The 22,576-nt window shown below is 41.3% G+C and overlaps 1 protein-coding gene across 9 annotated transcripts in view; it reads right to left on the bottom strand.

Annotated features, from left to right (window-relative positions):
- Positions 1-22,576, bottom strand: part of Nrx-1 (neurexin 1) — a 345,279-nt gene that overhangs the window by 106,757 nt on the left and 215,946 nt on the right. For 6 of the 9 annotated variants that reach the window (XM_076893320.1, XM_076893321.1, XM_076893322.1 and 3 more), the window contains one exon: positions 7,875-7,946. The exons of the other annotated variants lie outside the window; for them this stretch is intronic. In XM_076893320.1, the coding sequence (XP_076749435.1) occupies positions 7,875-7,946 (72 nt within the window). The remainder of the gene's footprint in view (positions 1-7,874; positions 7,947-22,576) is intronic. 9 annotated transcript variants of the gene reach the window in all.

Raw genomic sequence — 22,576 nt, 5'->3', positions numbered from 1 at the left:
ACCGTACATCGTTTTATAGCTCGTAAAAGTCCCGAAGGGATCCGTAAAAACCGTTTTCACGGCGATGCATTAGATGAAATCATAAACGCTCCTCTTAAATTGCATTACAGCCTCGAGCAAGGGGTAAGGACGCTTCTGTCCACATCTGGAATACGTTCAAGGATGTCCAGACGTAAATCGACGACCAATATCGGAAAGTGGCGGCTGATATTTATGAAAAAGATTCGTCGTTCGTCGACGACCCATAAAATCTCTGCTCGTGGTTGGTTTGGCAGTGTACGAGTCTGATGGCGCGAGGAGGAGGATTGGGTTTCGTAAAATCATTTTCCTCGATACGATTGTCGAGACGCGACGTCGAGAAAGGGACTTCACGTTTAAGACGGATTCCAATTTAATGCTCGGTACTGCAGCTTTTACGTTGGAAACACTGGCGGAACAGCTTTCAGATGCTCGGCTGTTTAGTGGCCATTAACGGAATGTCTTTTAAGGATCGCTGGATAATGTTTGCTGACTGTTAGAGATGTAGGGGAGACCTGTGCAGAGCTGTACAGTTCTGATTCTATGGTCTGTTACGTTTTCAGTACAAGATAAATTGCGCAATAAAAATTGTATTTATTAAATGACTTGGCAAAATGAAGTTTAAACGATGGAAATATAATATTAATGATAATAAATGTACATAGAGCCAAGAAACATAATGTAAACTGGAGAGAGTATCATTGAATTTAATGATTTTTATTTCGCGAAGATGAACTCTTTCGAACAGAACTTTATTATTTTTGATTCTAGACAACGAATGGTGAGAGAAAGGGGAAGAGAGTGAGAGAAAGAGAGAGAGAGAGAGAAGAATAAATAAAATAAAAACATTACAATATAAATACATACTTCCGTCTCCTACTTCGTACACAATATCACTCGAATAACCAAACGCTTTGTTAATCGAATTTTTCATTAATCGACGTTCTAATAATCGATCATCTCACTAATCAAGATTCCAACCATCGAACTTCTACTGCATCAGCGATTCATTACCTTCGAATGCATCAGATTCCCCGCTGACAATCTACACATTTCCAGCATAATTATTCTCATAGATACCCTTGTCCCCTACATTCACCCCTACTGACAAGTGTCTTCTATTTTTTATAAAACTTTCGATATTCAAATGAAAGTATCGAAAAAAAGCGCAGACCACTGTGTTCAGTGATCCAATATTATACCTGAAAAGTAGACGAGGTCGAATAACTCCAGGTCCAACCACCGCCACCCTCTCGTTACTGCTTACCCCCTGACACGACTCGATTCAACTCGTAATTCGTCACCACATCGTATCGGTTGCATCGTTACCGGCTGCTCGTTAAATATTCATATAACGTTACCGCCAAATATCCATCGAGCAATCTAGAGGATCCAGGAACGTCCGTTTTGGTAACATCCGCGTGACACCGCGGATAAAAACATCCCTCGATGTTCCTCGTCGACTCACGCGCGTTGTGTACACGCGTGCTGTCGTTGGGTGAATGAACAACGTCTTTCGTTTTTAGCGCGAGACACTTGGTCTCGAGAGGAAGTAGATGGTTCAACGTGAAACTCATTTCGTTGTGAAAATATTGCACGTGACAGTAATTGGGTACACTGTCATTTTAGACATCGTTGGGTTGTGATTTGTTTCTCTTTTTCTCTTTTGGTTCGATGTTTTGGCTTGTTTTCTATTACAACAAATTTTGTACAAGGCATTTCGAGCAAGGGAAATCTGATTAATTCGCTTTGACGATAAACATTTATTTCTGGCGCGTGAAAAATAATCGTTCGAGCCACTACACCGTTGTTGGCGATGAAATACTGTTCGACTGGTTCAATAAAAAATAAGAGCTCACTGTATCTGCTCGGAACGATAGATTTACAGTCGCGTATTTAAACACGCCGAGTTATTTTGCGTGGAAAAAAAAGGGATGCGATAAATCCGGCGTGCGATAGAAAAATCTCGTTTTTGCTAGGAACAAATTAATTGGTTTGACTGTGGATCGTCGAGAAAATTGTGCTCTACTCGTCCTGTTTCCAAAATCTTCTTAAACAATTAATATTCTATCACTGTGCCGACTTTTAAGGTCTAATGCTCTTCGAACAACATTTTATAAACATATTTTTTCAAATACTTACGAATTTTTCAAAATTTAGATTCCCACCACTTTAATCAATACAAACTGCTAACCTGAATAAAAAAAATATAGTTAGCAATATTCGATGGCCCGTGTACGTGGTATCGCGCTACGAAAGCGCTGAGGATGGCAACGTTGATCAAGCGAGATCATTGGGCCACGATGCAGGGCAGTGGATTTCCGGTTCGAGATCAGTTTCACGGTAGGCGACGGGTAGTTTCAGAACTCGTGGGAGATTCGAGCTGCCTGGGGGTTGTAAGTTAGTTACGTTGTTAGGAAAGGGAAATGCAGAGGACGTCGCGCGTTGCTAGCCAAGGTTAGGCTAGCTTGGTCATCCGGGGGTTGCCTCTGTCGAGAATTCAGCCTGAAACCGCATTCCTTGCGATCCCTAGACGAACCAGTTATCGCTGGACCAGGAGGGTAGCTCGTATGTGTGTTCGATTAATCTTCGTTTAAAGTTTTCAAAACGAAAGAGAAGTCCTGTGAGCGTTTTGCAGGACTTTACGAGTTGGTCAATGGATACTGATCCTTTGAGTCATAATTTGTGTACTATCAGAGTTTGGAATGCGAAGCAAAGTGCACTTTTGTAAGAAGAGAGGCATAAAAAGGAAAGATTGATGAAAGGCAGGTCTAAGAGCTATCGAATGATATCCTTGGCAATTCGTTAGCGAAGATGATGACTGTGTGTCGACGAGAGTTGGATATAGGGAAGATAATTTTTCAGAAAGGACAATTTTGTGTTGTTTAGAAAAGGAACAGACTTCTTGTCTGTAAATATTCAAAGAAATCTCAGAAATCTAAGAAATTTTAGTTGTTCTTTTCTTTTAGCAAACAGAATGATATTCTGTAATATTCTGATCACTGAAAACAATATACTCAGTCCCGCAGGAAAAAACGACAAAGCACGATTTACCGTGTTTGCAATTTCCAATTTTCCGCTTATTTCCAGCCGTGAAATGAAATCAGGATGCAGTGAGATTGTTTCGTGACAGAATTCTGTCGCTGAATTTTGACTGGCTCGTTCTATCCGGAGAAGCGAACGCGTCAGTAAACGCTGACATGATTTTCCAAAATATATTAATATAATAATAAAAACAACAAAAATTATAGAAATTTCAACGAACACGCATCGATCATTTTTTTTTTAAATAAATGGAATGCTTAATCTGAGACACGTCATCTTCTCTTCGAATCTTTACGGTTCCCAAAGAGAGAGAGAGAGACGAAGTGGAAGAAGAAATGAACGAAGACACGTTTTTAAAGGAAAATAGATCCAGCTTTATCTGCTGGCGCATAGATCATGATCACGGGAGAGTATCTGTCAGCAAGCTTATTACGTTATTCGGTCCGCGTGAATTTCTGCTGAATGGAGATGTGTCAGGGTGTCGTTAATATCGGTAGCTGTCGGCTGCCATGGTGCAACGTCTCCTTCTTGGAGAAGATGCAAGATTACGATAGATGATGTACGTACAATCGTGGATTGATTAGTTCCACGAAATGTGTCAATAGAAATTAGCAACGCAGGTGGGATTTTGGAAATATGTGACGTCGTGAGTCGAATCCTGATGGCTGTAGACTGCACCTCCATGTATGCATAAATTAAACCTCTATGCCATAAGATATATTAGCCAACTTCTTCACCTTTATGTATTTTTTAAATTTAAAAAGCTTTAATTGAATTCGTACCCATTTTTATACACAAGAAATTGCTCGAAAAATATGCATAAAATGGTTCGATTGAAATATTTTTGGGTCAGTTCTACTTGTAGTAAATATCTTTCAACAAAACTACCTTACATCACAAATGAAATTGTTCAATTTGAAAGTTGAGTATTTCAAATGTAAAACAATTTGTCTCAATTGGAAATGTGCACTTTGCACGTCGCCAAACTGACCTTCTGCGCGATTAGAATTTAAAATGCAGGATGCAAGGATCCTCCCTTCAACCTTGCCACGGTGCATCCTTTGTGCGGGTTTCAGTGTACTTGCCAGTGTCCGCGTTTGCCCAGGCCTGTCGAAGTAAAGTTCCCACGAGTTCCTGGAACCGCAACTTGCTCCGCGCGAGCTGCAAGTTTCCAGCTTGACGTTGCACCGTTGCAGGTCGATGCATAACCGCGAGGAACTATGTCACGGCCTACAACGTGGCCTCTCGTTAAGACTGTCTTGATCATAGCAATTAGTACCGCAAATTAAAATCCCTCCTCGAATTTCAACCTCTAATCAATTTTCTCAAACACGTCAGTATATAATAATATAATAAACTAAATTATTCGACGTCGATCTGCGATGAATTGGAGCCATTATAGTTAAAACAAAAAACTATCTGTAACTATCAAATCTCTACAACGATCTGTCATTTTCAACTACTTTCTGTCAGCTGAATGCGAACACGTCGCGTGTGAAGCATCAGAAGGATTAAAACGAAAGGAAGAGAGAAAGAAACGAGAAAAATTTCGCGTGGTTCCAGGGAACCGGAAGTGGAAGGGTGCCTCGACTTATCACCGCGTTCAGAACCAAACAGTCCCGCCCTTTTCCACCAGTTGTCGTGGCTGACTCGAATGCATCGCCGGGTTCGTTGCACCGGGGAAAACCTGGCGCGACAGCAGCCGAGTAATCGCGAAATATATATTCAAAGTTATTTCGTGTTTTCTTACCCAGAGCCCCACCGTGCCGCAGCTGCGCAAGAGTTACGTTATTGCTGTCGCGGTTGGCGCGGGCCATTGCTACACCCCGAGCTCCGTCGACAAGAATTTAATGAGGAACAGAGACACACAGAGAGAGAAAGAGATAGATAGAGAGAGAGAGAGAGAGCTTATGTTCGCGAGGTGAGAGAGAGAGAAACAAAAGAGGAATGGTGGTGTAGGTTAGCACGTATTTCTATGTAACATTGTATATATAACGTGTGTATATATAGGCAGAAGGTGTTCGCGTAGGTATACATAGAATCTGTGTTCGTGTGTACGTGTGTGGATGTGAGTGAGGCGACAGTGAGACGAGTTGAACTGATGCTGATCAAGTGGAACGTCGGGTGGGGAAGTCAAAGATTTCTTTCTCGCGCTGCTCGTCGATGCACGGATAACCTTATGCGCTCCTCTCGTTGCTGGAGAACGATGATGACTCAGCGACTGCTACTTTATCGTGTCCCTTCAACTAGGCCCTCCACTTCGATCGCGATTGAAACGGACTCTAACTCGTTCCAATGACACGTTCTTTTTCTCGGTTCGTCGGATGGAAAACTTTACCGTTGGATCGAGACAGAGGTTCTTCTCTTCCTCCAGCGTGCTTCGTGAAGTTTAGCGAGTTGCGGTTGGAATCGCTGGATTACGTTCAACCCTATGATCGACGCCATATTTGTTTTTAGAAGAGTAAACGATACGTTTAACCGTGAGCGAAATTAGTGCAGCGCTTTCGTAGATTCGAGGGTTTTTATTTGATAATTGTAGTAGCACGTTGTTAGAGTAATCTTGTTATTATAATTTCGCGAACAAACCAGGGAATATTGTAAGCGTTAGAGTTACGGACGATGTATTTGTCGATGTGATAAACGGCTTAATTAATAATTAAACCGAGGCTTACAGCTTGGATTCTACTTTAGTCGAATAATTTGCACTCCGTTTAATTCTAAAGTGGAATTTCTCGTTTGACTGGCTGCTTTGTTCCCGTTTCGAATTCATTATTATCGGACGTACGTGTAAGCTATCTGGAGAGCTTAATTAATTACTAGAGAGAATATGAACGTATTCTTACTTTTAAAACATGCGATTTTGAAATCTCTAATTTATGCTAAAGAAAATCAGCTGTCATCTCATTTTCCACACTCTATACTTCGATAAAATGATTTTCCACGAAACGATTGAAGTGCGTCCAAAAGAGAAACGTTATTAAATAAAAATCAATCAATGGGCTAAACGAAATCTCGACGATCCGTCCAACTGCCGTCAACGCGCGCCTTCATCGTAAAAAGCAGTCACTGGGAAACGTTTCGAGCAACCGTTTACAACGCGAGAGTCTCCGTTTCGGTACGTATGCACGTCTCGGGTGCAAATAAATGGTCGCCGGTCACGAAGGCAGGCGTGGCTCGTGTCCACGTTCGCACGTGGAAACGCGGTCCGGTTTTCGTCCTGAAAGAACAATTAGACGTAGATTTTGTTGCGTCAACATGCAGGCGGTGCTATTCGTTCCGTTCCTCTTTCCTCATGCATTTCAGTGCATCGAGCTAAAAGGCAATTGTCAGACGCTCATTAGTCGCTCATTCCACGAGGCACAGAGGATGATTCGATGAAATGAGTATATATATATATATCTCTAAGCTCGGATCAGAGATTCGTGAGAGCTGATCGAGCCACGAAAACGATCCATCGAGCGATCGATAGCAGAGAACGAATCGTCATTTAATTACGCGCGATAATTTCGTGTATTTCGTAAAACAAAAATAACTCGATCGAATACAATTGTTCTACGATAAATTCGATTAAGAAATAATTTTGTAAATTACAGTTTACAAAGTCAAATGAGTAGGATATTTCTTTCTTTTAGGTATTTCGCAAGAAATTGACGTTCGTTTTGACGATTCTCGATTACGCGAACGCGAGAGCCGCGTTGACGATGTCTGGTGATCGTGACGAGATGAGTGACAGTGATGACAATAACGAGAGGAGCGAAGATTATTGCGTGCATGTGCAGTGACCAGTGGTGTATACCTATAGAGGCTAGGCTTTAAGATCGTGAGCATGAACCCCACGCGTGAACTATATATATAATATATATATATTTATTTATGTATACAACTTGTGACAGACTTCCTAACCATTCCACAAGAAAGCTTGCGGCGAAGCGACGAGAAATCGCCACGACGATTGTTCAAAGTGTCGAATTTAACAAAATCTATCTGCTGTGCGCTTTTCAGTTTCATCTGTTCAAGAATTTAACGGTAAATCTAAGTGAACGCTCGATCATGTTCAATTTTATTTTCGTGAAAAATTGATCTTGAAAGAAATATTTGAAAAAGGTTGAAAAAGGTCGATATTAATTATCCCAGGCTCTCTGTGTCATTTAAACGTTCGAAACGAGCATTTCGATTGTTCGAGAAGCGAATTCGATCAAGGCTGTTCCCGGGCGCGAGCAAAAGTAACCCAATTCCTGTCGCGCGATCATTCAAAGCGCAAGAGAGCTTAAAGGGGTTGCTATAATCGAGAAACCGGATGGCAGTCCGGGAGAGCTCGAAACTTTTCATCGTCGTGGTGATTTCCCCTCGTCTCGACCGAGTCGCGGGTCTCTCTCGATAAAAAAAGATCAGAGAAAGAAACCAAACAGAAAAGTGGAAGAGTGAGAGAGACAGAGAAAAAGAAAGAAAGAAAGAAAGAGAAAGAGAGAGAGAGAGAGAGTGTGGAGCAAGGTTTGTGAGTGGTTGGTGAAGAAAAGTTCAGTGCTCTGGTGATCGCTCCTCGCTAAAAAGCTAAGTTTCGCGTGAGATTTGTAGCCAATTATATGTATAATATATATAGAGAGAGAATAATTATACAGATGCGTATCAAGTGGCCGGGCGAATTAGCTTCAAAGAGAGCACAGCACGCTTTGACGGCTTGCAAGCTCTCTGTTGTGCTTCATCCAATGATTCTTTCTTGCGTACTTTTTTTTTTTTTTTTTCGTCATTACACAACTTTTTTTTTTTTGTCAATTTTTTGTTGGTTTGTTTGAAAGCTTTTTGAGGCTTACCAGGTGGGACTCTGGGCTGGTGAAGGTGACCACGGCGCCGTGAAGTCGCCTTGCGCTTATTGTCGCCGCAGCCTTGTTAACACGCGTCGTGTGGGTCCAATTGCGTGCGGTTTCGGCCCGATTTTCGACCACGACCACGAGGGCGCACAAGAGACAACAACATTGAGAATCGATTTTAGAAATTTTCGTATTCCCCGGATAGCTTGGTGATTTTGCAGAGGCTTCTCGGTTCTTTGCTTCTCTGTCTTTTTTTTTTTTGCGTTTCCTATTTCGTTCTTTTTTTTTTTTTTTTGAACACTTCATGCGTACTCGTTACCTTGCTTTACGTGATCGGTTTTTGCTCGAGGGTAAATCGTTCGCATATATACGACGGGGAGGAACACGGATTTTTCGTCTGAAAGAGACGCGTGAGTAATTAACACGATCGCGATTCTCGTAGATTGACAGAGGACAGTCGTGGGGATACGTTCACGTAGGGATCGCGTTAATTTAGCGAACGTTCGCGGATTTACCTAAAAATTCCACCCTGAAAAAGAAGTTCGATTAGTCATCGCTCTGTCTAGAGATTCGGTTGCTCCTTCCGGTGTTTCCTGGGTAAATTTTGTTAGAGCTACACTTACTTCTATGTAAATGACTTTGAATCTACGTTAAGTATCTTAAAAAATAAAGAAAAATTAGTTCTAACGCTCTGTGATGTAAGTTCGAAGGTCTTAGTACTTAATAAACTGATCAATGAAATTGTCATATTAATTGAAACATTCTTAAATGTAACGACACGATATTTTTAAAGATATCCTACTAGGTTCGTTGTAGATTAGATTAAAAAAGTCCTGAAATTGTTATTAAAATAAATAGAATGATAATTAAAGTAGCATCGTGGTCGAAACTTCTGTTCTCTTTTATGTCAACGAAAACAGCCATAAATCTTGTCAAATATCCATATAGAAGCAATATTTCTCAATCAGAAAGCTATTCAATAAATCCTCTGTATCGAAACACGTTGTTCGATCCTTCTTACGTAAGAATCACTGAAACTGCATGGTGAGTGTGAAATAAAAATCGTCGAATTTTATGCGAACGTGTATTACTTTTTATAAACGATTTCCATTCTAATTGGGAGTCCTCGGACGTTTCGAAGTCGCTGAAAAGGAGGTGGCGAACGGGGCTTCGCATGATCGTGCAATTGTTTCGAAACACCGTGGCTCGTTTCGAGTCAGATCGTTATTCCCGTCGCGGTGGTTGACAATGAAGCGCGCGGGCGGCTGGTAAACTCGCGAATTCCACGGTGTCCCCGAATTTATTGGCTCGATTATTTCCAGATTCAGGCACGAACGCGTGCTTGATTATCGTCGAACGTTTACGCGATCCCGCGTCGCTCTACAATGTCTGACATATGTACATCGAGCGAGGAATAAATTACCGCGACTTTATGGCTCCGAAACGATCCCGTTATCCCGTCCTGGAATTTCGTTCATTGAACCCCGCGCGGCCGATAATTCTTAATTAACGAGGCTCTCTAATTTGCGCCCCACCGCTGTGTCAATTTACTGCCGCGATTGCGAACTTTCGCTTCGAAATGCAGTGCTTTACTCGGTTTTTTTACTTTTCTTCTTCCTCCCCCTTTTTTTTTTTTGGTTCAGTTAATATTACAGCAGTGAACTAGAAAATATATTATATACTATCGAAAGCTGCGAGTGGATACATTTCATGTGATTGTAAATCTCTTCTGAATGAAGAGTGGTAAGTGACTGAAGATTAAATGCGAGCCAGCGGAATAAAATTGATATGGAAATTGATTTCGTGTATCATTTAATCGCGCGTCTAAAGTTCACAGGCTGATAAAGCGAATTACACATTACACAATAAGTATTTAGCTGTTGCGTTTAATATTTTTGAATTATATTATTAAAGCAACGCTCGCGATTTTAATTCCTTTCGCACGGGGGTTGACGCGCGCGTTACAACGACAGGTTCAACTTCTGATTTCGAATTATTAATCGATCAGACCTTCGATATGGAAAACGCTCGTCAAATATATTCCTACTACGAATGCTCAATAACGGGAAACGCGGAAAGTAGCCGAGATAATCGTGAATTATTACAACGACGCGTTGAATAAAGTATCGTCCGTCGGTTCGTAAATAAATAAACGGAGTATACCTTGCAAATGATTATCGATAAACACGTTGAATTCTTAATTGGATATTACAAATCCGCGTGTCGACGAAATGATCAATTATGGAGTTCTGATTGTGAATGGTACGAATTTCGGTGGGATCCGAGATTATTATTCATAAAAATAATTAATTTCAATTATCTTCGTGACTTACAAATTAACAGCAGCTTTTTATTTCAATTACTGTCGTGTTTGTCACTATCTCGACGTTTCTGATCGCAAAACGAATTAACCGACGAATTATGAAGCTATATAATTATCTTAACAATAATTTCATAAGGTTCGTCTGTTTCTTTACGTTTCACTAGCCTCTTGTATTAAGTGTTTCTAAATTTCTTCCTCAGAAGGCATTAAAGGAAGCAATAAAAAATAAATCGCGGCTAATGAAACTCCTAAAGTACATCGAATAACGACAAGAAAACAATAAAACTCTAATCAATATCATGGGTAGCAATCGTCGAAGCAAGAAGCGAATGTCACGACAGAAGGTTGCACCAAAGGGTGCCACGACAAGAGGGTGCAATAGAATAGCATAGAAGTATAATAGAATAAGCATATATAGACTGACATAGATCAACGAAAGAAAAAATCATGGAAGCATCAATTTTCATCACGATTCGACGTAAAAAATCGCGCGCATCGAAAGGGTGACTCGTCAAATGAAACATCGTTACACGTATTCCGTGTGATCGTTGCAAATTAACCATCGTCCTCCATTTCATCGAGTCGTCCGCCGCCGCTGGCCATTATTTTTTAATACCTCCACCCCCGCCCACCCCCTGGCGGCCATTAAATCGCCGTGAACGAGACTGGAGCACAACGCGCATTACAGAGCAATCTCGTCGAAACATTAATTCACTTAAATACCAGCGCGAGGGTTTATGATTCGATTCTATTGTCGGCGCGAGCTATCTCCGCGCAGAAATTCGCCAATTATCGATTGCGTCGGCCGCGTCGAGTATTATTTCGCGGGGTAATTCGATTCCCGGCACGTATAACACGCGTGGGTGTCCCTCTAACGAGCACGCGGGCATTTTAACGCGCCGCTTTTACCGCGACCTTTGATTTATCGCCCCGCGACTCGATGATCGACGAGCGTTCATCTTCGTTCACGCTAAACCGCGGCGAACCAACCCTAATTTATGCACCAACCTACTGTCTGCTACTTTTTGCTAGTCGAGACACTTGCCTTCGAATGGGACAGAATTTGCTTCTTTTGGGATTCGATTGTAGTGAAATAAGTGGTACACGAGTGGTGGATGACATAAGAAGGGGTTGAAGATGTTATGTTTAATTTTAAGGGTAGTAGTCGAGTGTCTAGCGAAGAATTGAAGTTATAAAAAATAGTATTCTTACGATAAATACTTTGATTATTAAATAAAAGCGTCCTACGAGAACAAACGTAATTACTTAGACGTTATTGGGTAAATACTGATCACATTATCTGCTGGAGGCACTAATTAAATTGGCCGCAACGTAAGTACTTCGAATCGTTACATCGCGCCTAATCGACCGCGATAAATGAACTATTAATATCAGAACCAATTAACCTCTCACTGAGCCTGTGCTGCCTCGAAAACCGCGATTCTTCGGTTGAATTTCACTCAGTGGGGAGTCGTAAAGGTCGCCGCGCAACAAATTGCGAATGATGATCCAAGGATTATCGCGCGTGGTTTCTCGTTAAGATAAATCTGCGATGCGTGAGTATTTTCTAGATTCTCCCTACGAGTTTAATAAAAAATACAAAAACCAAATATCAACAACACAAGCAATAACACAAAACCAATCAATCTGACGGAACGTTGTACGGAAAACGAATAAATAAATAAACGCGGAGAGCTCACGGTAGACAATCATTATAAAACATTTTTCGTCATCGAGCAGGGGAATAAATCCGAAACGAGACTCCTCTAATCGAATTGATTAATTAACACCGCTTCGCTACAATTTTATTAACCGGTTTGCGGAAGGGTGAAAGCACGGGGTGCAGATGTAAATGGAAAATAAAAATGTTCGGAACGCGATAAAAACAGGCACGACTCGTTTGCATTACCATGGTCCATATTGTTCGGATGGGCGAGCACTGCGAGGAAAAAAAAAAAACAAAAACCACGCGAATTATCGATTAATAAAATACGAACGATTGCTTCGTACACGGATTTGCCCTGTAATGCCGTATATCCTCGCCTTTCCCACCCTTGTTCTCCCACGCCAACCACTTATTCGTTTTATCCGATTCCTCTTTATTACTCCCGCTGTTTTTTTCTTCGCACTGTCCCCTGTCTCTGTTACCTGAACCTCTGTCGATTTTTGTCTTCCTTTTAGTTTCGTTTATAAAACAACCCTTGGCTCATTTTTTTCGTGATACGACGTTGATTCACTGGAGCTTTATAACGTGCGATGTGACATTTTTCTCTGATTAATGATTCGAATACTATTTATACAAGCAAATTTAAGGGAAACCAAGTGATATCGATTATACTTTGACGAAAAGAAGAAGAGAACGAAGGAGAAAGGCTCCAGCACTCTTTCGAACGATACGAGCAGCAGTGCGTTAGTTAAAACAATTCTGCGAAAGCGAACCATATTCTATAGCCAATGCGATTCAATTTCTAATTTTAAAATACACAAATCTAATTTATAAAACCGAAAGTCGGCCACCAGTCGCGCGACTTAGCTCGTTAAATTTACCTTACAAAAGTATCCTATAAAATCTTATAAAGGCCGGAGTGAAAGTTATCCTACGGCGGGATCTCTGGGGGATTTATTCGCCTGGGACGTGCTCGGCGATGTACCTCGCTAAATTGCGAGCCTGAATTCACTCTAAAGAGACTTTACTATCTTGATGACGCTAATTCATTCGCAATGGGACCTTATTGCCGAAGAAGTACTATAGAGTCAACAGCGATTCGTTACACCGGCTACGGTTGTCCCTCCGTACTTTCTTCCACCCTTTTGCTCGCCCTCTTTTCTCTTCTTCTCTTTCTTCTCTCCCTCGTCGACGACCAAGTCTCCGCGCGGAATTCTCGCCGTGAAATAGAATACCAATGTAAACGAAAGGCGCAAATGGCTCCGGTGATTTCGAACGAATGCGAAATTAGTTGGATTCGTTGGGTAAACGATCGTGGAAAAATTTCCACCGTGGAATTCTTAAGCTCGCGACGAACTGGAGACTCTCGCGAGTCTCCTTCTTGAAAGCAGCGGTGTAATCAGCTGAAGCGTAGTCGAGTGTATCGCAGTTGGCACGGTTCGATGGCTGTTCCACAATGTTTTTTAAATGTCCCAGAAAATCGGGAATTTTCGAACGACGCGCTCGAGCGTACGGTACTTTTCGAGGCAGCTGTTTTGCTACGTAAAAATTGTTATGCAAATGTCCGATGGTAATTTGTACACCTATTCAGTGTACTATTATTTCAGATGAATCCTGGTTCGAATAATCGCGCGATAAGGTATTCATGAGGCTCGTTGAATGAAATCGTTACTTGGCTCGCGTAAACAATCCCGAAGTGTCGGTTGTTCGGAGCAAAATTCACGCGACACCGTCTATTTAACATTCCGCGGAGTCAGAGGGATTCGCAGGCGTAACAATGAAACGCAGCGTCGGATTATTAAACGCGGCTCGAACAATGCGACGCCGCGGGTAGGCGTCTCGTCGCAGGGATTTTAAAATTATTTCGTCGCGAGCGTTTTCGAGACGTCACGTAAACTCGTTGGGACAACTCGAGGCTTCCGCGATTTCGTGACTGATTGTGTTCTATGGGTCTATGCGGAACGCGTGCACGGAAACGTCAATGGGAATATGCGCGGCGCATTCATCGGCCTCGCCATCCGCGGGAATTCCAATTACCGCGCTGTCGCGGAATTACTTTAAATAACGCATCTCTGCTCGCATCGTTCCCAAGGATAACGAATAAATATCTTTCCTCCATCGTTCTTTTCTTCTCCTCGCCAAACCATAATCAATATTCGCATCCAGAAAGAAACTCGCATCTGACTCTTCAATTACAATAGCTTTTGACACACACAACGTGAATAATAAAATCCTAACGTCCACTTTTTGATAGCAGTATCAATTATTAAGAGATTAATTACTATTTAATGTAACGATTCCAAAGAAATTCACTTTGAAACCACCATCCACGTTTCATTTGGTCATCGTGAGGCTACATTACGCAAGCTTGTTCGCAGCGTCCTTAAAAGGGTTAACGCCCCACAGCGGTACTGTCCGACATAAACCACGTTTCATCTGTAGATCGTGAACAGAGACGAAGGTTGCACGTCGCCGGAAGAACAGTCGCCGTCGTTATTCAACTAGGTTAACCCTTAACAGCCGCCCTTATATTTCTTCCCCCGACCCTGCACCCTTACGCCACCCCCCTGTCGGGATGCTTCCGCGCGGTCAAGAAGAAATCTCAGCTGGAAAATATACAGCCCTGGCTAAATAAAATACCGTCGACGAGGTACGAGCAGTATCTTCAGAATGAATCTTGCAGACGCGAGACGACGACGGGCTCGTTGCATACGAAAGCGCCGCGTCCGGGAACAATGGCGAAAAAATGGCGCCGTTCCTGCGTCGTTTGCCAACCGTACAACCCCTCCTTTCGTCCTATTTTCGGTACGCTCTTCTACTTCTAAAAAACATCGATTCCTCGTCGTTTTAAAGGGGCTTGTCATTTCTGTATTCTGTTGATTAGTTGAGAATTTGATTGGGCATTATCGATGGAATTTAAACAGAAATATTATATCAAATTTGAGTACTAATAGATGGAGTTATAATACTGGGTAGGATAATATTCTGTGACAGTACGAATCAACGCAGCGACAAAACTGCTGATTAACCGAATTTTTAAGTAACACGTGCGCTTAATTGCGAGAGGCAAAGGGACACAATTAGATGTAATTCCGGTTTCTGAGAATTTTTTTTTGGTTTTTTGTTCGTTTCAGGTCCGAGCGGATCGCGAAAGCAGTTCTCAAAGAAAAATGGTGGCCAGTCTTTTGGCATGCGCGCGGTGTCCTTTCTCCCTTTCAAAGCCGGCAATCAGGATTCGTCATAAGACTCAAACGTGTCCGTCCTCCTTTTAATTAACGCCACCGGCTTCTTTATACCCACGCGCGGCTCCTTTAATTAACTCGCGCCTCCAGTTTTCCAGACAGCAACTTAATTACACGGAATGGGACTGCGAGGTATAATAATTCACTTCCGTATTTATTTACGTCACGCATAGCTGCTGTGGTTGTGCGCCCCTTCGAGAGGCAAGTCTTTCATTAAACGATGAACCGTGTCGTTTTTTTAGTCTTGCGATAAAAAAAAATTAAAATTAACGCGAAACTTTCCCATTATTTTATTTCGATGATGGAATTTTACATTTTCTCATGTTTCTTCCGAAGACAATTCGATGATGACTATCTCGTTGCGTTTCAAGTCGCAAAAATTAATTAGAATAACTAAGTATCAGCTGATTTCCAGACTTTTCGTGTTTCTGGTGCCTAAGATTATTGCTACGTTCGATTCAGACCATTTTATGTCATTCGAGATATTTTTCAATAAAATACGAGCACCCTTATACGCTTCGAAATGAAATTTTCAACGAGCTTCTCTGCGAAAATGTATAATCCACTGGCCGAATTGAAGTGGATATTACTGTTGAAACTTTTGACTCGAATGCAGGAACACAACCATTCCAGTAAACCAATGTGGCTGTCGCAATGATATTATCGTGACAACCGTAAATTGTCGAATTTCCATTTTCCGCCGTTTCGACGATATTGAATTTCTCAAGACATCGAGTTGAGTGCCTCGAAAATTAGTACGGGAGACAATTAATATAATGTGTTTTCCTCATTATACTACGCGCGAACGGTATAAGCTAAGTCTGGCTAACTGTTGAATAGCTACGAAGAAACCTCTCAACAAGTTTCCACAAAGCAATCTTCACAATGTGCGACGTTAATTTATGATAACGTGCACAGTCCAATGCGAGTTATACGATCCTAAAAAACGATATGAAAAAGTTATAACCGATACTTCAGAACAGAAATAAATATTCTAAAATTGTGAAAACTAAATTTGACAAGAAACAGAATTTCTAAACAAGAAACATCATATTAACTGAAATTGATATTCATTCAGCAGACATATACAACAAGTAATAATAACACAGCAAATCGAACGAATAAAAATTTGTCAAATTGTTTAAAATGTTTCTGAGGGTGAAGTTACGAGCGGCGCGTGAGAATAGTCGAGTGAAAAAATCGCGAGGCAGAAAGTTCGAGGGTTGGCTTCAACTCGCGGCGGGAAAATGGCAGAAAACGGTGGATGGTGACGGAAGTGGTTATGGTTATGCGACGCGTAACAGGACGAACGTCATTAAGCGTAAATTCAGCTGCGCGAGGGAGGCTCCGACGGAGGCAACGGAAATGTGTCGCGCGAAATAGACGGCGGGACGGCGTGCAACGTCGTTCGATGCGCTGGAACCGATTTAATTTCGAGTTCTCGCGAACGGCCGCGGAATAACCCAGCGCGCCCGTGGATTTCGCGTGAAAACACTGGAAATTGTCGACGTCGCGTTCCTCCGGGTGGTGTTTCGCTAGGTGTAGGTATAACTCCGTGATTCCACAAAGTATCGGACGGATACGAAACGGAAGTTCGAAATAGTTCGTCTCTGAAACCGTTGCGCTTACGTCCGCGTAGAATTATCAGTGTTAGTGGTAATTTTATAATTAAGACACAGAGAGCATGGAAATCTGTAAACTTTTGGGATTTTGTTTGTTTGTGACGGAAAATTTACTTCTACTTCGATGCAGTTCTTAAATTCACAATCAAACTTGCAGAGAAATGTAGTACTTTAATTTTAAGAAAATAACTGTAATAGTTATATGCAAAAATTTACAAGAGTATAGTTGAGAGCAGAGAGGAAAAGCACCGCTGCTATTAAAAGATTCTATAGGAACTTATTCGACTTTACGCTTCTATCCAAACGGCTGGAACGAGAATGAATCTTTCATAAAATCGTGTAATGAAACATAAATACTACCGACAGCAAAACCATTTAGGGACGATCTGAAATAGCAGAACGAACGAAAGGGCATGTCCAAGAGTAGCGACGGAAAATTAATGGGGACTGGCATTAACGCGAATAAATACAAAGGAAATTCAGGGCATGTAAGGAAACAGGCGCAAGAACAGGCAAATAGATGTAGACAGCTCAAAGAGGAATAGCAGAGAAACGTCAGTGTACTCCGGGCGAGAGGAAGATGGAGAGAGAAAGGAGAACGGAAACAAAGAGGCCCGTTGAAATAACAAATGTTTACTATAACGGCGCTTCACGAATTACGCTAATCCCGTTCCGCGGCAAGATCTCATTGTGAGCAGCGGTCTGCGGGTACGAGGCCAAGAAATACACACTGCCGCGGTTGTAGTAACACATTGCGGTGTTCCGTTTGAGCTTGTTATTAAAACCCGTGACTGTTCATTGAAAATACCATTATAATTGCGCATTAAACATAACGAGTCGGTCAGCAGAGTAGATTCTTCTTTTTTTCTTGTGGGATACTTGAAAATTAAAAGTGCAGGCGAAAAAGAAACATTTGAGTCTTTCAATTAGTATCGAGAGAAAGAAATCGACGAATTTATACATCTTGAAAATATATCTTATATTTTCAATTCCAGCGACTAACATCCTTATTTTTAACCGCCATTTCCGAATCCATTGTACATCTAACACCTCTTCGATCATCCCTACACAAAAATATTCCTGAAAGTAATGTAATGTGAAATTTTATTGAAAAATACACCAAGAAGCCTTGCGAATTTTTTAACAAATATCAGCTGAGGAGATAGCAGAAAGTGTCTCGAGTATAACGCTTTTTGTTTGATCCCGATATCTCAAACGGTTCCAGAGATACAGGCGTTTAAAGATTGAGCGGCCTGGACGCTCGAAGTCATGAATGGGCGGGCGGCCATCTTTAAAAACTCGTAGTAAATAGTAAAACTATTGTTTACACTGATCAGCTGATCGCAGCTGATCCGCTTGAGGCAGGTCAGTGACACGTGCGAGTGAGACTTCCGAGCGTGCGACAAGGACGACAATAGAAAACTATTAAAAATTACCTTAGTCTTTACACGACGATATCTCGGGAACGGGAAGAGATATCGACGTGAAACAAAAACCATTTTAAAGGTGAAGGTTCTCCGCTGCCTACAAGCCTGGTTTCGTCAAAAAATAATTTGAAACTTAGGAACAGTGGTTCTTCAAAGTTTCGTTAAATTCAATCCATTTTATTGGTACTTTTCATAATGTATTAATGCAGAAGCGTGTAGTTTTAGGTAAATATAGTTTATAATGATTATGTTAGTTATCATTAACGTTGAATAAAAGAGTAACAAGGGCTATAAAACGGTTTCCAGGTCTGAAGTTGATTAGCAAAAGTTGACGAACGTGCTTCAATTTTGATAAACATTTTCCGTAGTTAAATTTATATTTCGCCGTATAATTTTGCAGTATAAATTACGCTTTAGGAGCTTTATTTTTATCGAAAATCAGTGGCTCGTCGTGATGGAATTTAAAATAGTTAAGTAACTGTGGTAATACGTTTTAATCACAAATATGGAAAGGTCCTATACGTAATTATAGTAAGAATGAAAGTATATAGCTGCTGTCTTTGATGTAATTAATCTTTTCAATTGATTTGAATGAATCAGGATAATATTTCATAATTATTGTAATGTTTGCAATGTATTTTTAGCTTGATTAATTTTTAGGAAAACTTCAAACTTTATTCTGTATCTCTGTTCTCGTCAGGTTTATCACGCTTATAAATTCGAGGCGCGGGATCCATCGAAAGAAAATGAAATTCAATTCCGCGTTCATATTCTAGACAAAATTGAGCATACATTAAACAAATACAAAGGGGACAACAAATTTCTTCATTTCAGATGCCTGTGGAATATTCATTGTACATGGCGTTTCGACTTTTAATTAAACATTCCGGTCGATTTAAATAAGCTGCAATACAATTCTGAACGTTTTGATATTCAAAATGGCGCGTTCTTCCGATATCGCGTAAAATTATGGATCATCCAAAGGAAATATTGGAATCACTGCAATTCATTGCACCTGATTCGTTTGATGAATACGATCTACTTCGAAAGTGACTAACCCACTGAAATATAAATTAAGAAAAAGGGGTAACTATAAAATTGAGCTAAATCTGAGAAGATAAGAGGAATAATTCGAAATTCGAGGAAGTAAAACTGATATGAAAGAAGAAAATTGAAAGGCACGATGGCAAAGAATCAGAATCAGAATTCGAAAGGTTAGAAGTTCGAGTATTAAGAATCTGTGAGTAAGTTACACTTACATGTCAGATGTTAGAACGTTAAAATCGGAATTTACCAAGAAGAAGCTAAAAATCACGAAGACGATGAGCCAAAAAAGCAATTGCTCGAAATTGCTTTCGCCAACCTGCCAAAAAGTAATTCAGATCAATTTCACGCTTTAAAAAATCAATGGAACCGATAGCTTTGCGTTGTTTTGGGCTTCGTTCTGCTCTCCAAACGAGATCCGTTCTCGCGGCGGTACGTGATCGCTCACAGAGTTCCGGTCAGAAGGTGTCTTGTTATCGTTTCGCGGTTACGGCAATAGCGCCGGAATTTCGCTGCACACCGTGGAATTTGTACGGCAAAATTGCAAGCCTGACTTGCGGTTTAATTCCGATGAAGGTGGAGGCTCTAACGAGGCCTTTGATTATCACTGAAGAAGGCTTCCGTCGATTTCGTATCGCTGTTGGACGCCATCTTAATTGAAGCGTTACCGCGACAGAATACGAAAGAACGACTGCTGCCTTAATTGCCGTCAGATTCTGCAAAACATCTCTATATAACATAAAAGTCTCTATGCTGTATCGACATAATCACAGCTTCATCGTTTTCTTTATCTTCAGCTTTAACAGCTCTATCGTTTAGTTTCCATTTTTGACAATTTTTCGAGAGAAAAACTGGCGGATTTACGAACATTAGCCGTCGATATTGGATACGAAACGAAGGAACTGAGAGTAGCGAGTATATGCACGCGAAAAAATGAAGTTTCACGGGAAATGGTGATCCTCGAGTGGCCCACTAGCGCCACGTCTGGTTGCAACTTTCGTTTGCGATACTTTTACGAGTAATTATGACATACTGGGTCGAGAGTAAGTAGCCTCGGAAATTTGAACCGCCGAGAACGAGCTAATAACAGGGCAACCAACCCCCATGGCTGTGTGCGTGCGGGTTTCTGGCTAGTTTTCTACTTTAAATGAAATTAACCGCCGCCTGGTGGAGTTTCGACGTAGCGATAAACACACCAGGAAAAGGGAAACAGGCACGAAAGTAAAATGGAACAGAATTTTTCATTAAAGATATTTTATCGACGACACTTCGTACGAGTCTTGGTAAAACTGATTTCTGTCATTAATAGCGTTAAGTCTCCTCTTCCATTCTTTCCTTTCTAATTCAGATGCAGTTATTTTTTTGCATATCAACCCTCCAACCCTCTAATCCTCATATTTAGTTAATCAGATCTGCTTTATCTGTTTTTCTATGACAAATTCGATGATTGAAAAACGTCAGATTTTTCTCTCACTAATATTACATGCATCACGAACGTTGTCAACCGTGTTCATCGTTGTATCGTGTATATATTTCAGGATATCGCACCGCAAAATTTCACTAGCGTTAATCCATCCTTAAATCAATTTGTCCCCCTATCCATGGAGTCCAGTCACTCGATTACATATATGTTCCCATCCAATTCGCGCGCGAAATGAAATCGCCCAGGTCTCTATTAAATTCCCATGGAAATCGGTCCACGTTTAACGCGAACGAACCGTTTCATCGTCGCGATGAAACGAGGGTCAGGCACACCGCCTCGAGTTCGTCACGCGGCGACGTTCCCATTTTTTAATATCACATTTTTATTTTATCCGCTCGTTCGACCGGCTGGCGAACAAAATTTGGACATATTTACAGAGAATCAGAATTTCGACAAACATTTCCTGTTACCAGCGGATCCGTAACGATTGTTTATTCTGTTCCCGTTGGTTTTCAGGCACGCACATTTTTCACGCCCGTGCGTTTTCCCGCATCGATGGCGCGTAAAGCGAGCGTCGAACGGCTTCGAAAACGCTTCTCTCTTTAGTGGCCACGGATTTTTAATCGGACGGTGCAAATATTTAGAGCTGCTTGGTTGCTGCGTCGATGATACATGTAAAAAATTATGATTTCTCGAGGAAGTGAGTTTCAATGTTTTCGATCGTTGTAATTTTATGGAAATATCGCGTCGAAATATTTAAATCGATGAAACTAGGTATCGATGTATGACGCAAGTATCGTAAGATCGTTATTCAATGTCAAAAAGCGTTTTTAAAAGAATTTCAATTATGTGATTTAGTTAAGATTGATGTAGATGGATAGAAAACGGAACAGAGAGAGTGGCAAAACGCCAATGGTGTTAATAAGGGTTGCTAGACGCCATACTATTACGGATTTAGAGTTCACATAGCGTTAACTTCATTTATTTTGTATTTACGCAACTCGTCATCTCTCTAACGCTTAATTTGTCTCTCGAAAATGGGAAAGTCAAAATAAAGCTCCATAAATTATTCCATACGGAGCCATCCGGTCGATTCATCATCCCCTTTCGCGCGGTTGCAAGTGTTTCACGCACGATTCGAGTCGGCTGGCGCAAACGAACGGCGAAAACTGCGGATCCGTTCAAATCACGGGTAAACTTCGACTTCCGATTTCCTTCTGTTCGGTTAGAGTCAGTTAGTTACATAATAAATAGGCGGGGCAGCTCGCGCTGGCGTGTGTCAACGCGCGAAACAAGTGGGCGCGGGAAATCCGGTATATAAATCAGAAACCTTCCGGGTGAAACGAGGGCCGTGTCGTAAAACAAATCAGCCAGTTTTCGGTACGCGTGGACGCTTTTATTTTATTTTTTTTTCCTTTTTCTCTTTATTTGGAGCGCCGCCAAGTCGCGCGAAACTCGCGAAATATCAGTTTTCGAACGAGCTCGCAGCGTATGTAAGTGCGACACTTTAATATCTCGTTAGTCGCAGTCGATGCTGTCGTATTTTCCATCGTTCGCGTGAAACGATTTCAGTAAGAGTCAGAGTTATTTAGATTTCTAATAGTCTTCGCTATCTCAATGTTTTCCAGCTCTATTTCACGAGTGACTTCAACGCCTGCGTCACTTCAGCCTGCTCCTGTTTCGGTAATAACGCACGAGCTCCGTTCCAGGATCGAACGGAATAATTCAAGGCTATTCTTCACGCCAAAGAAAAGAATCGCACTTATAAACTTCGCTGCTAAGTCGTAAAAATGAATTACGATCGCGTGAAATGAAATTTTCCCTCGAATCGCGGATCGGCAAGTATTTACGCGACTGGTGTACGTTGCTCTTCGAGACGTGCTCGCGTAGCGAGATTAAAATAAATAAAAAAAAGTGCTGGACAAATAGCTAGTTTCAGATATTCGAATATATTACGT

Source organism: Xylocopa sonorina, chromosome 4, assembly GCF_050948175.1.
Source record: "Xylocopa sonorina isolate GNS202 chromosome 4, iyXylSono1_principal, whole genome shotgun sequence".
Lineage (NCBI taxonomy): Eukaryota > Metazoa > Arthropoda > Insecta > Hymenoptera > Apidae > Xylocopa > Xylocopa sonorina.
Note: the sequence above shows the minus strand (reverse complement) of the source record. Positions and strands in the feature narration are given on the sequence as shown.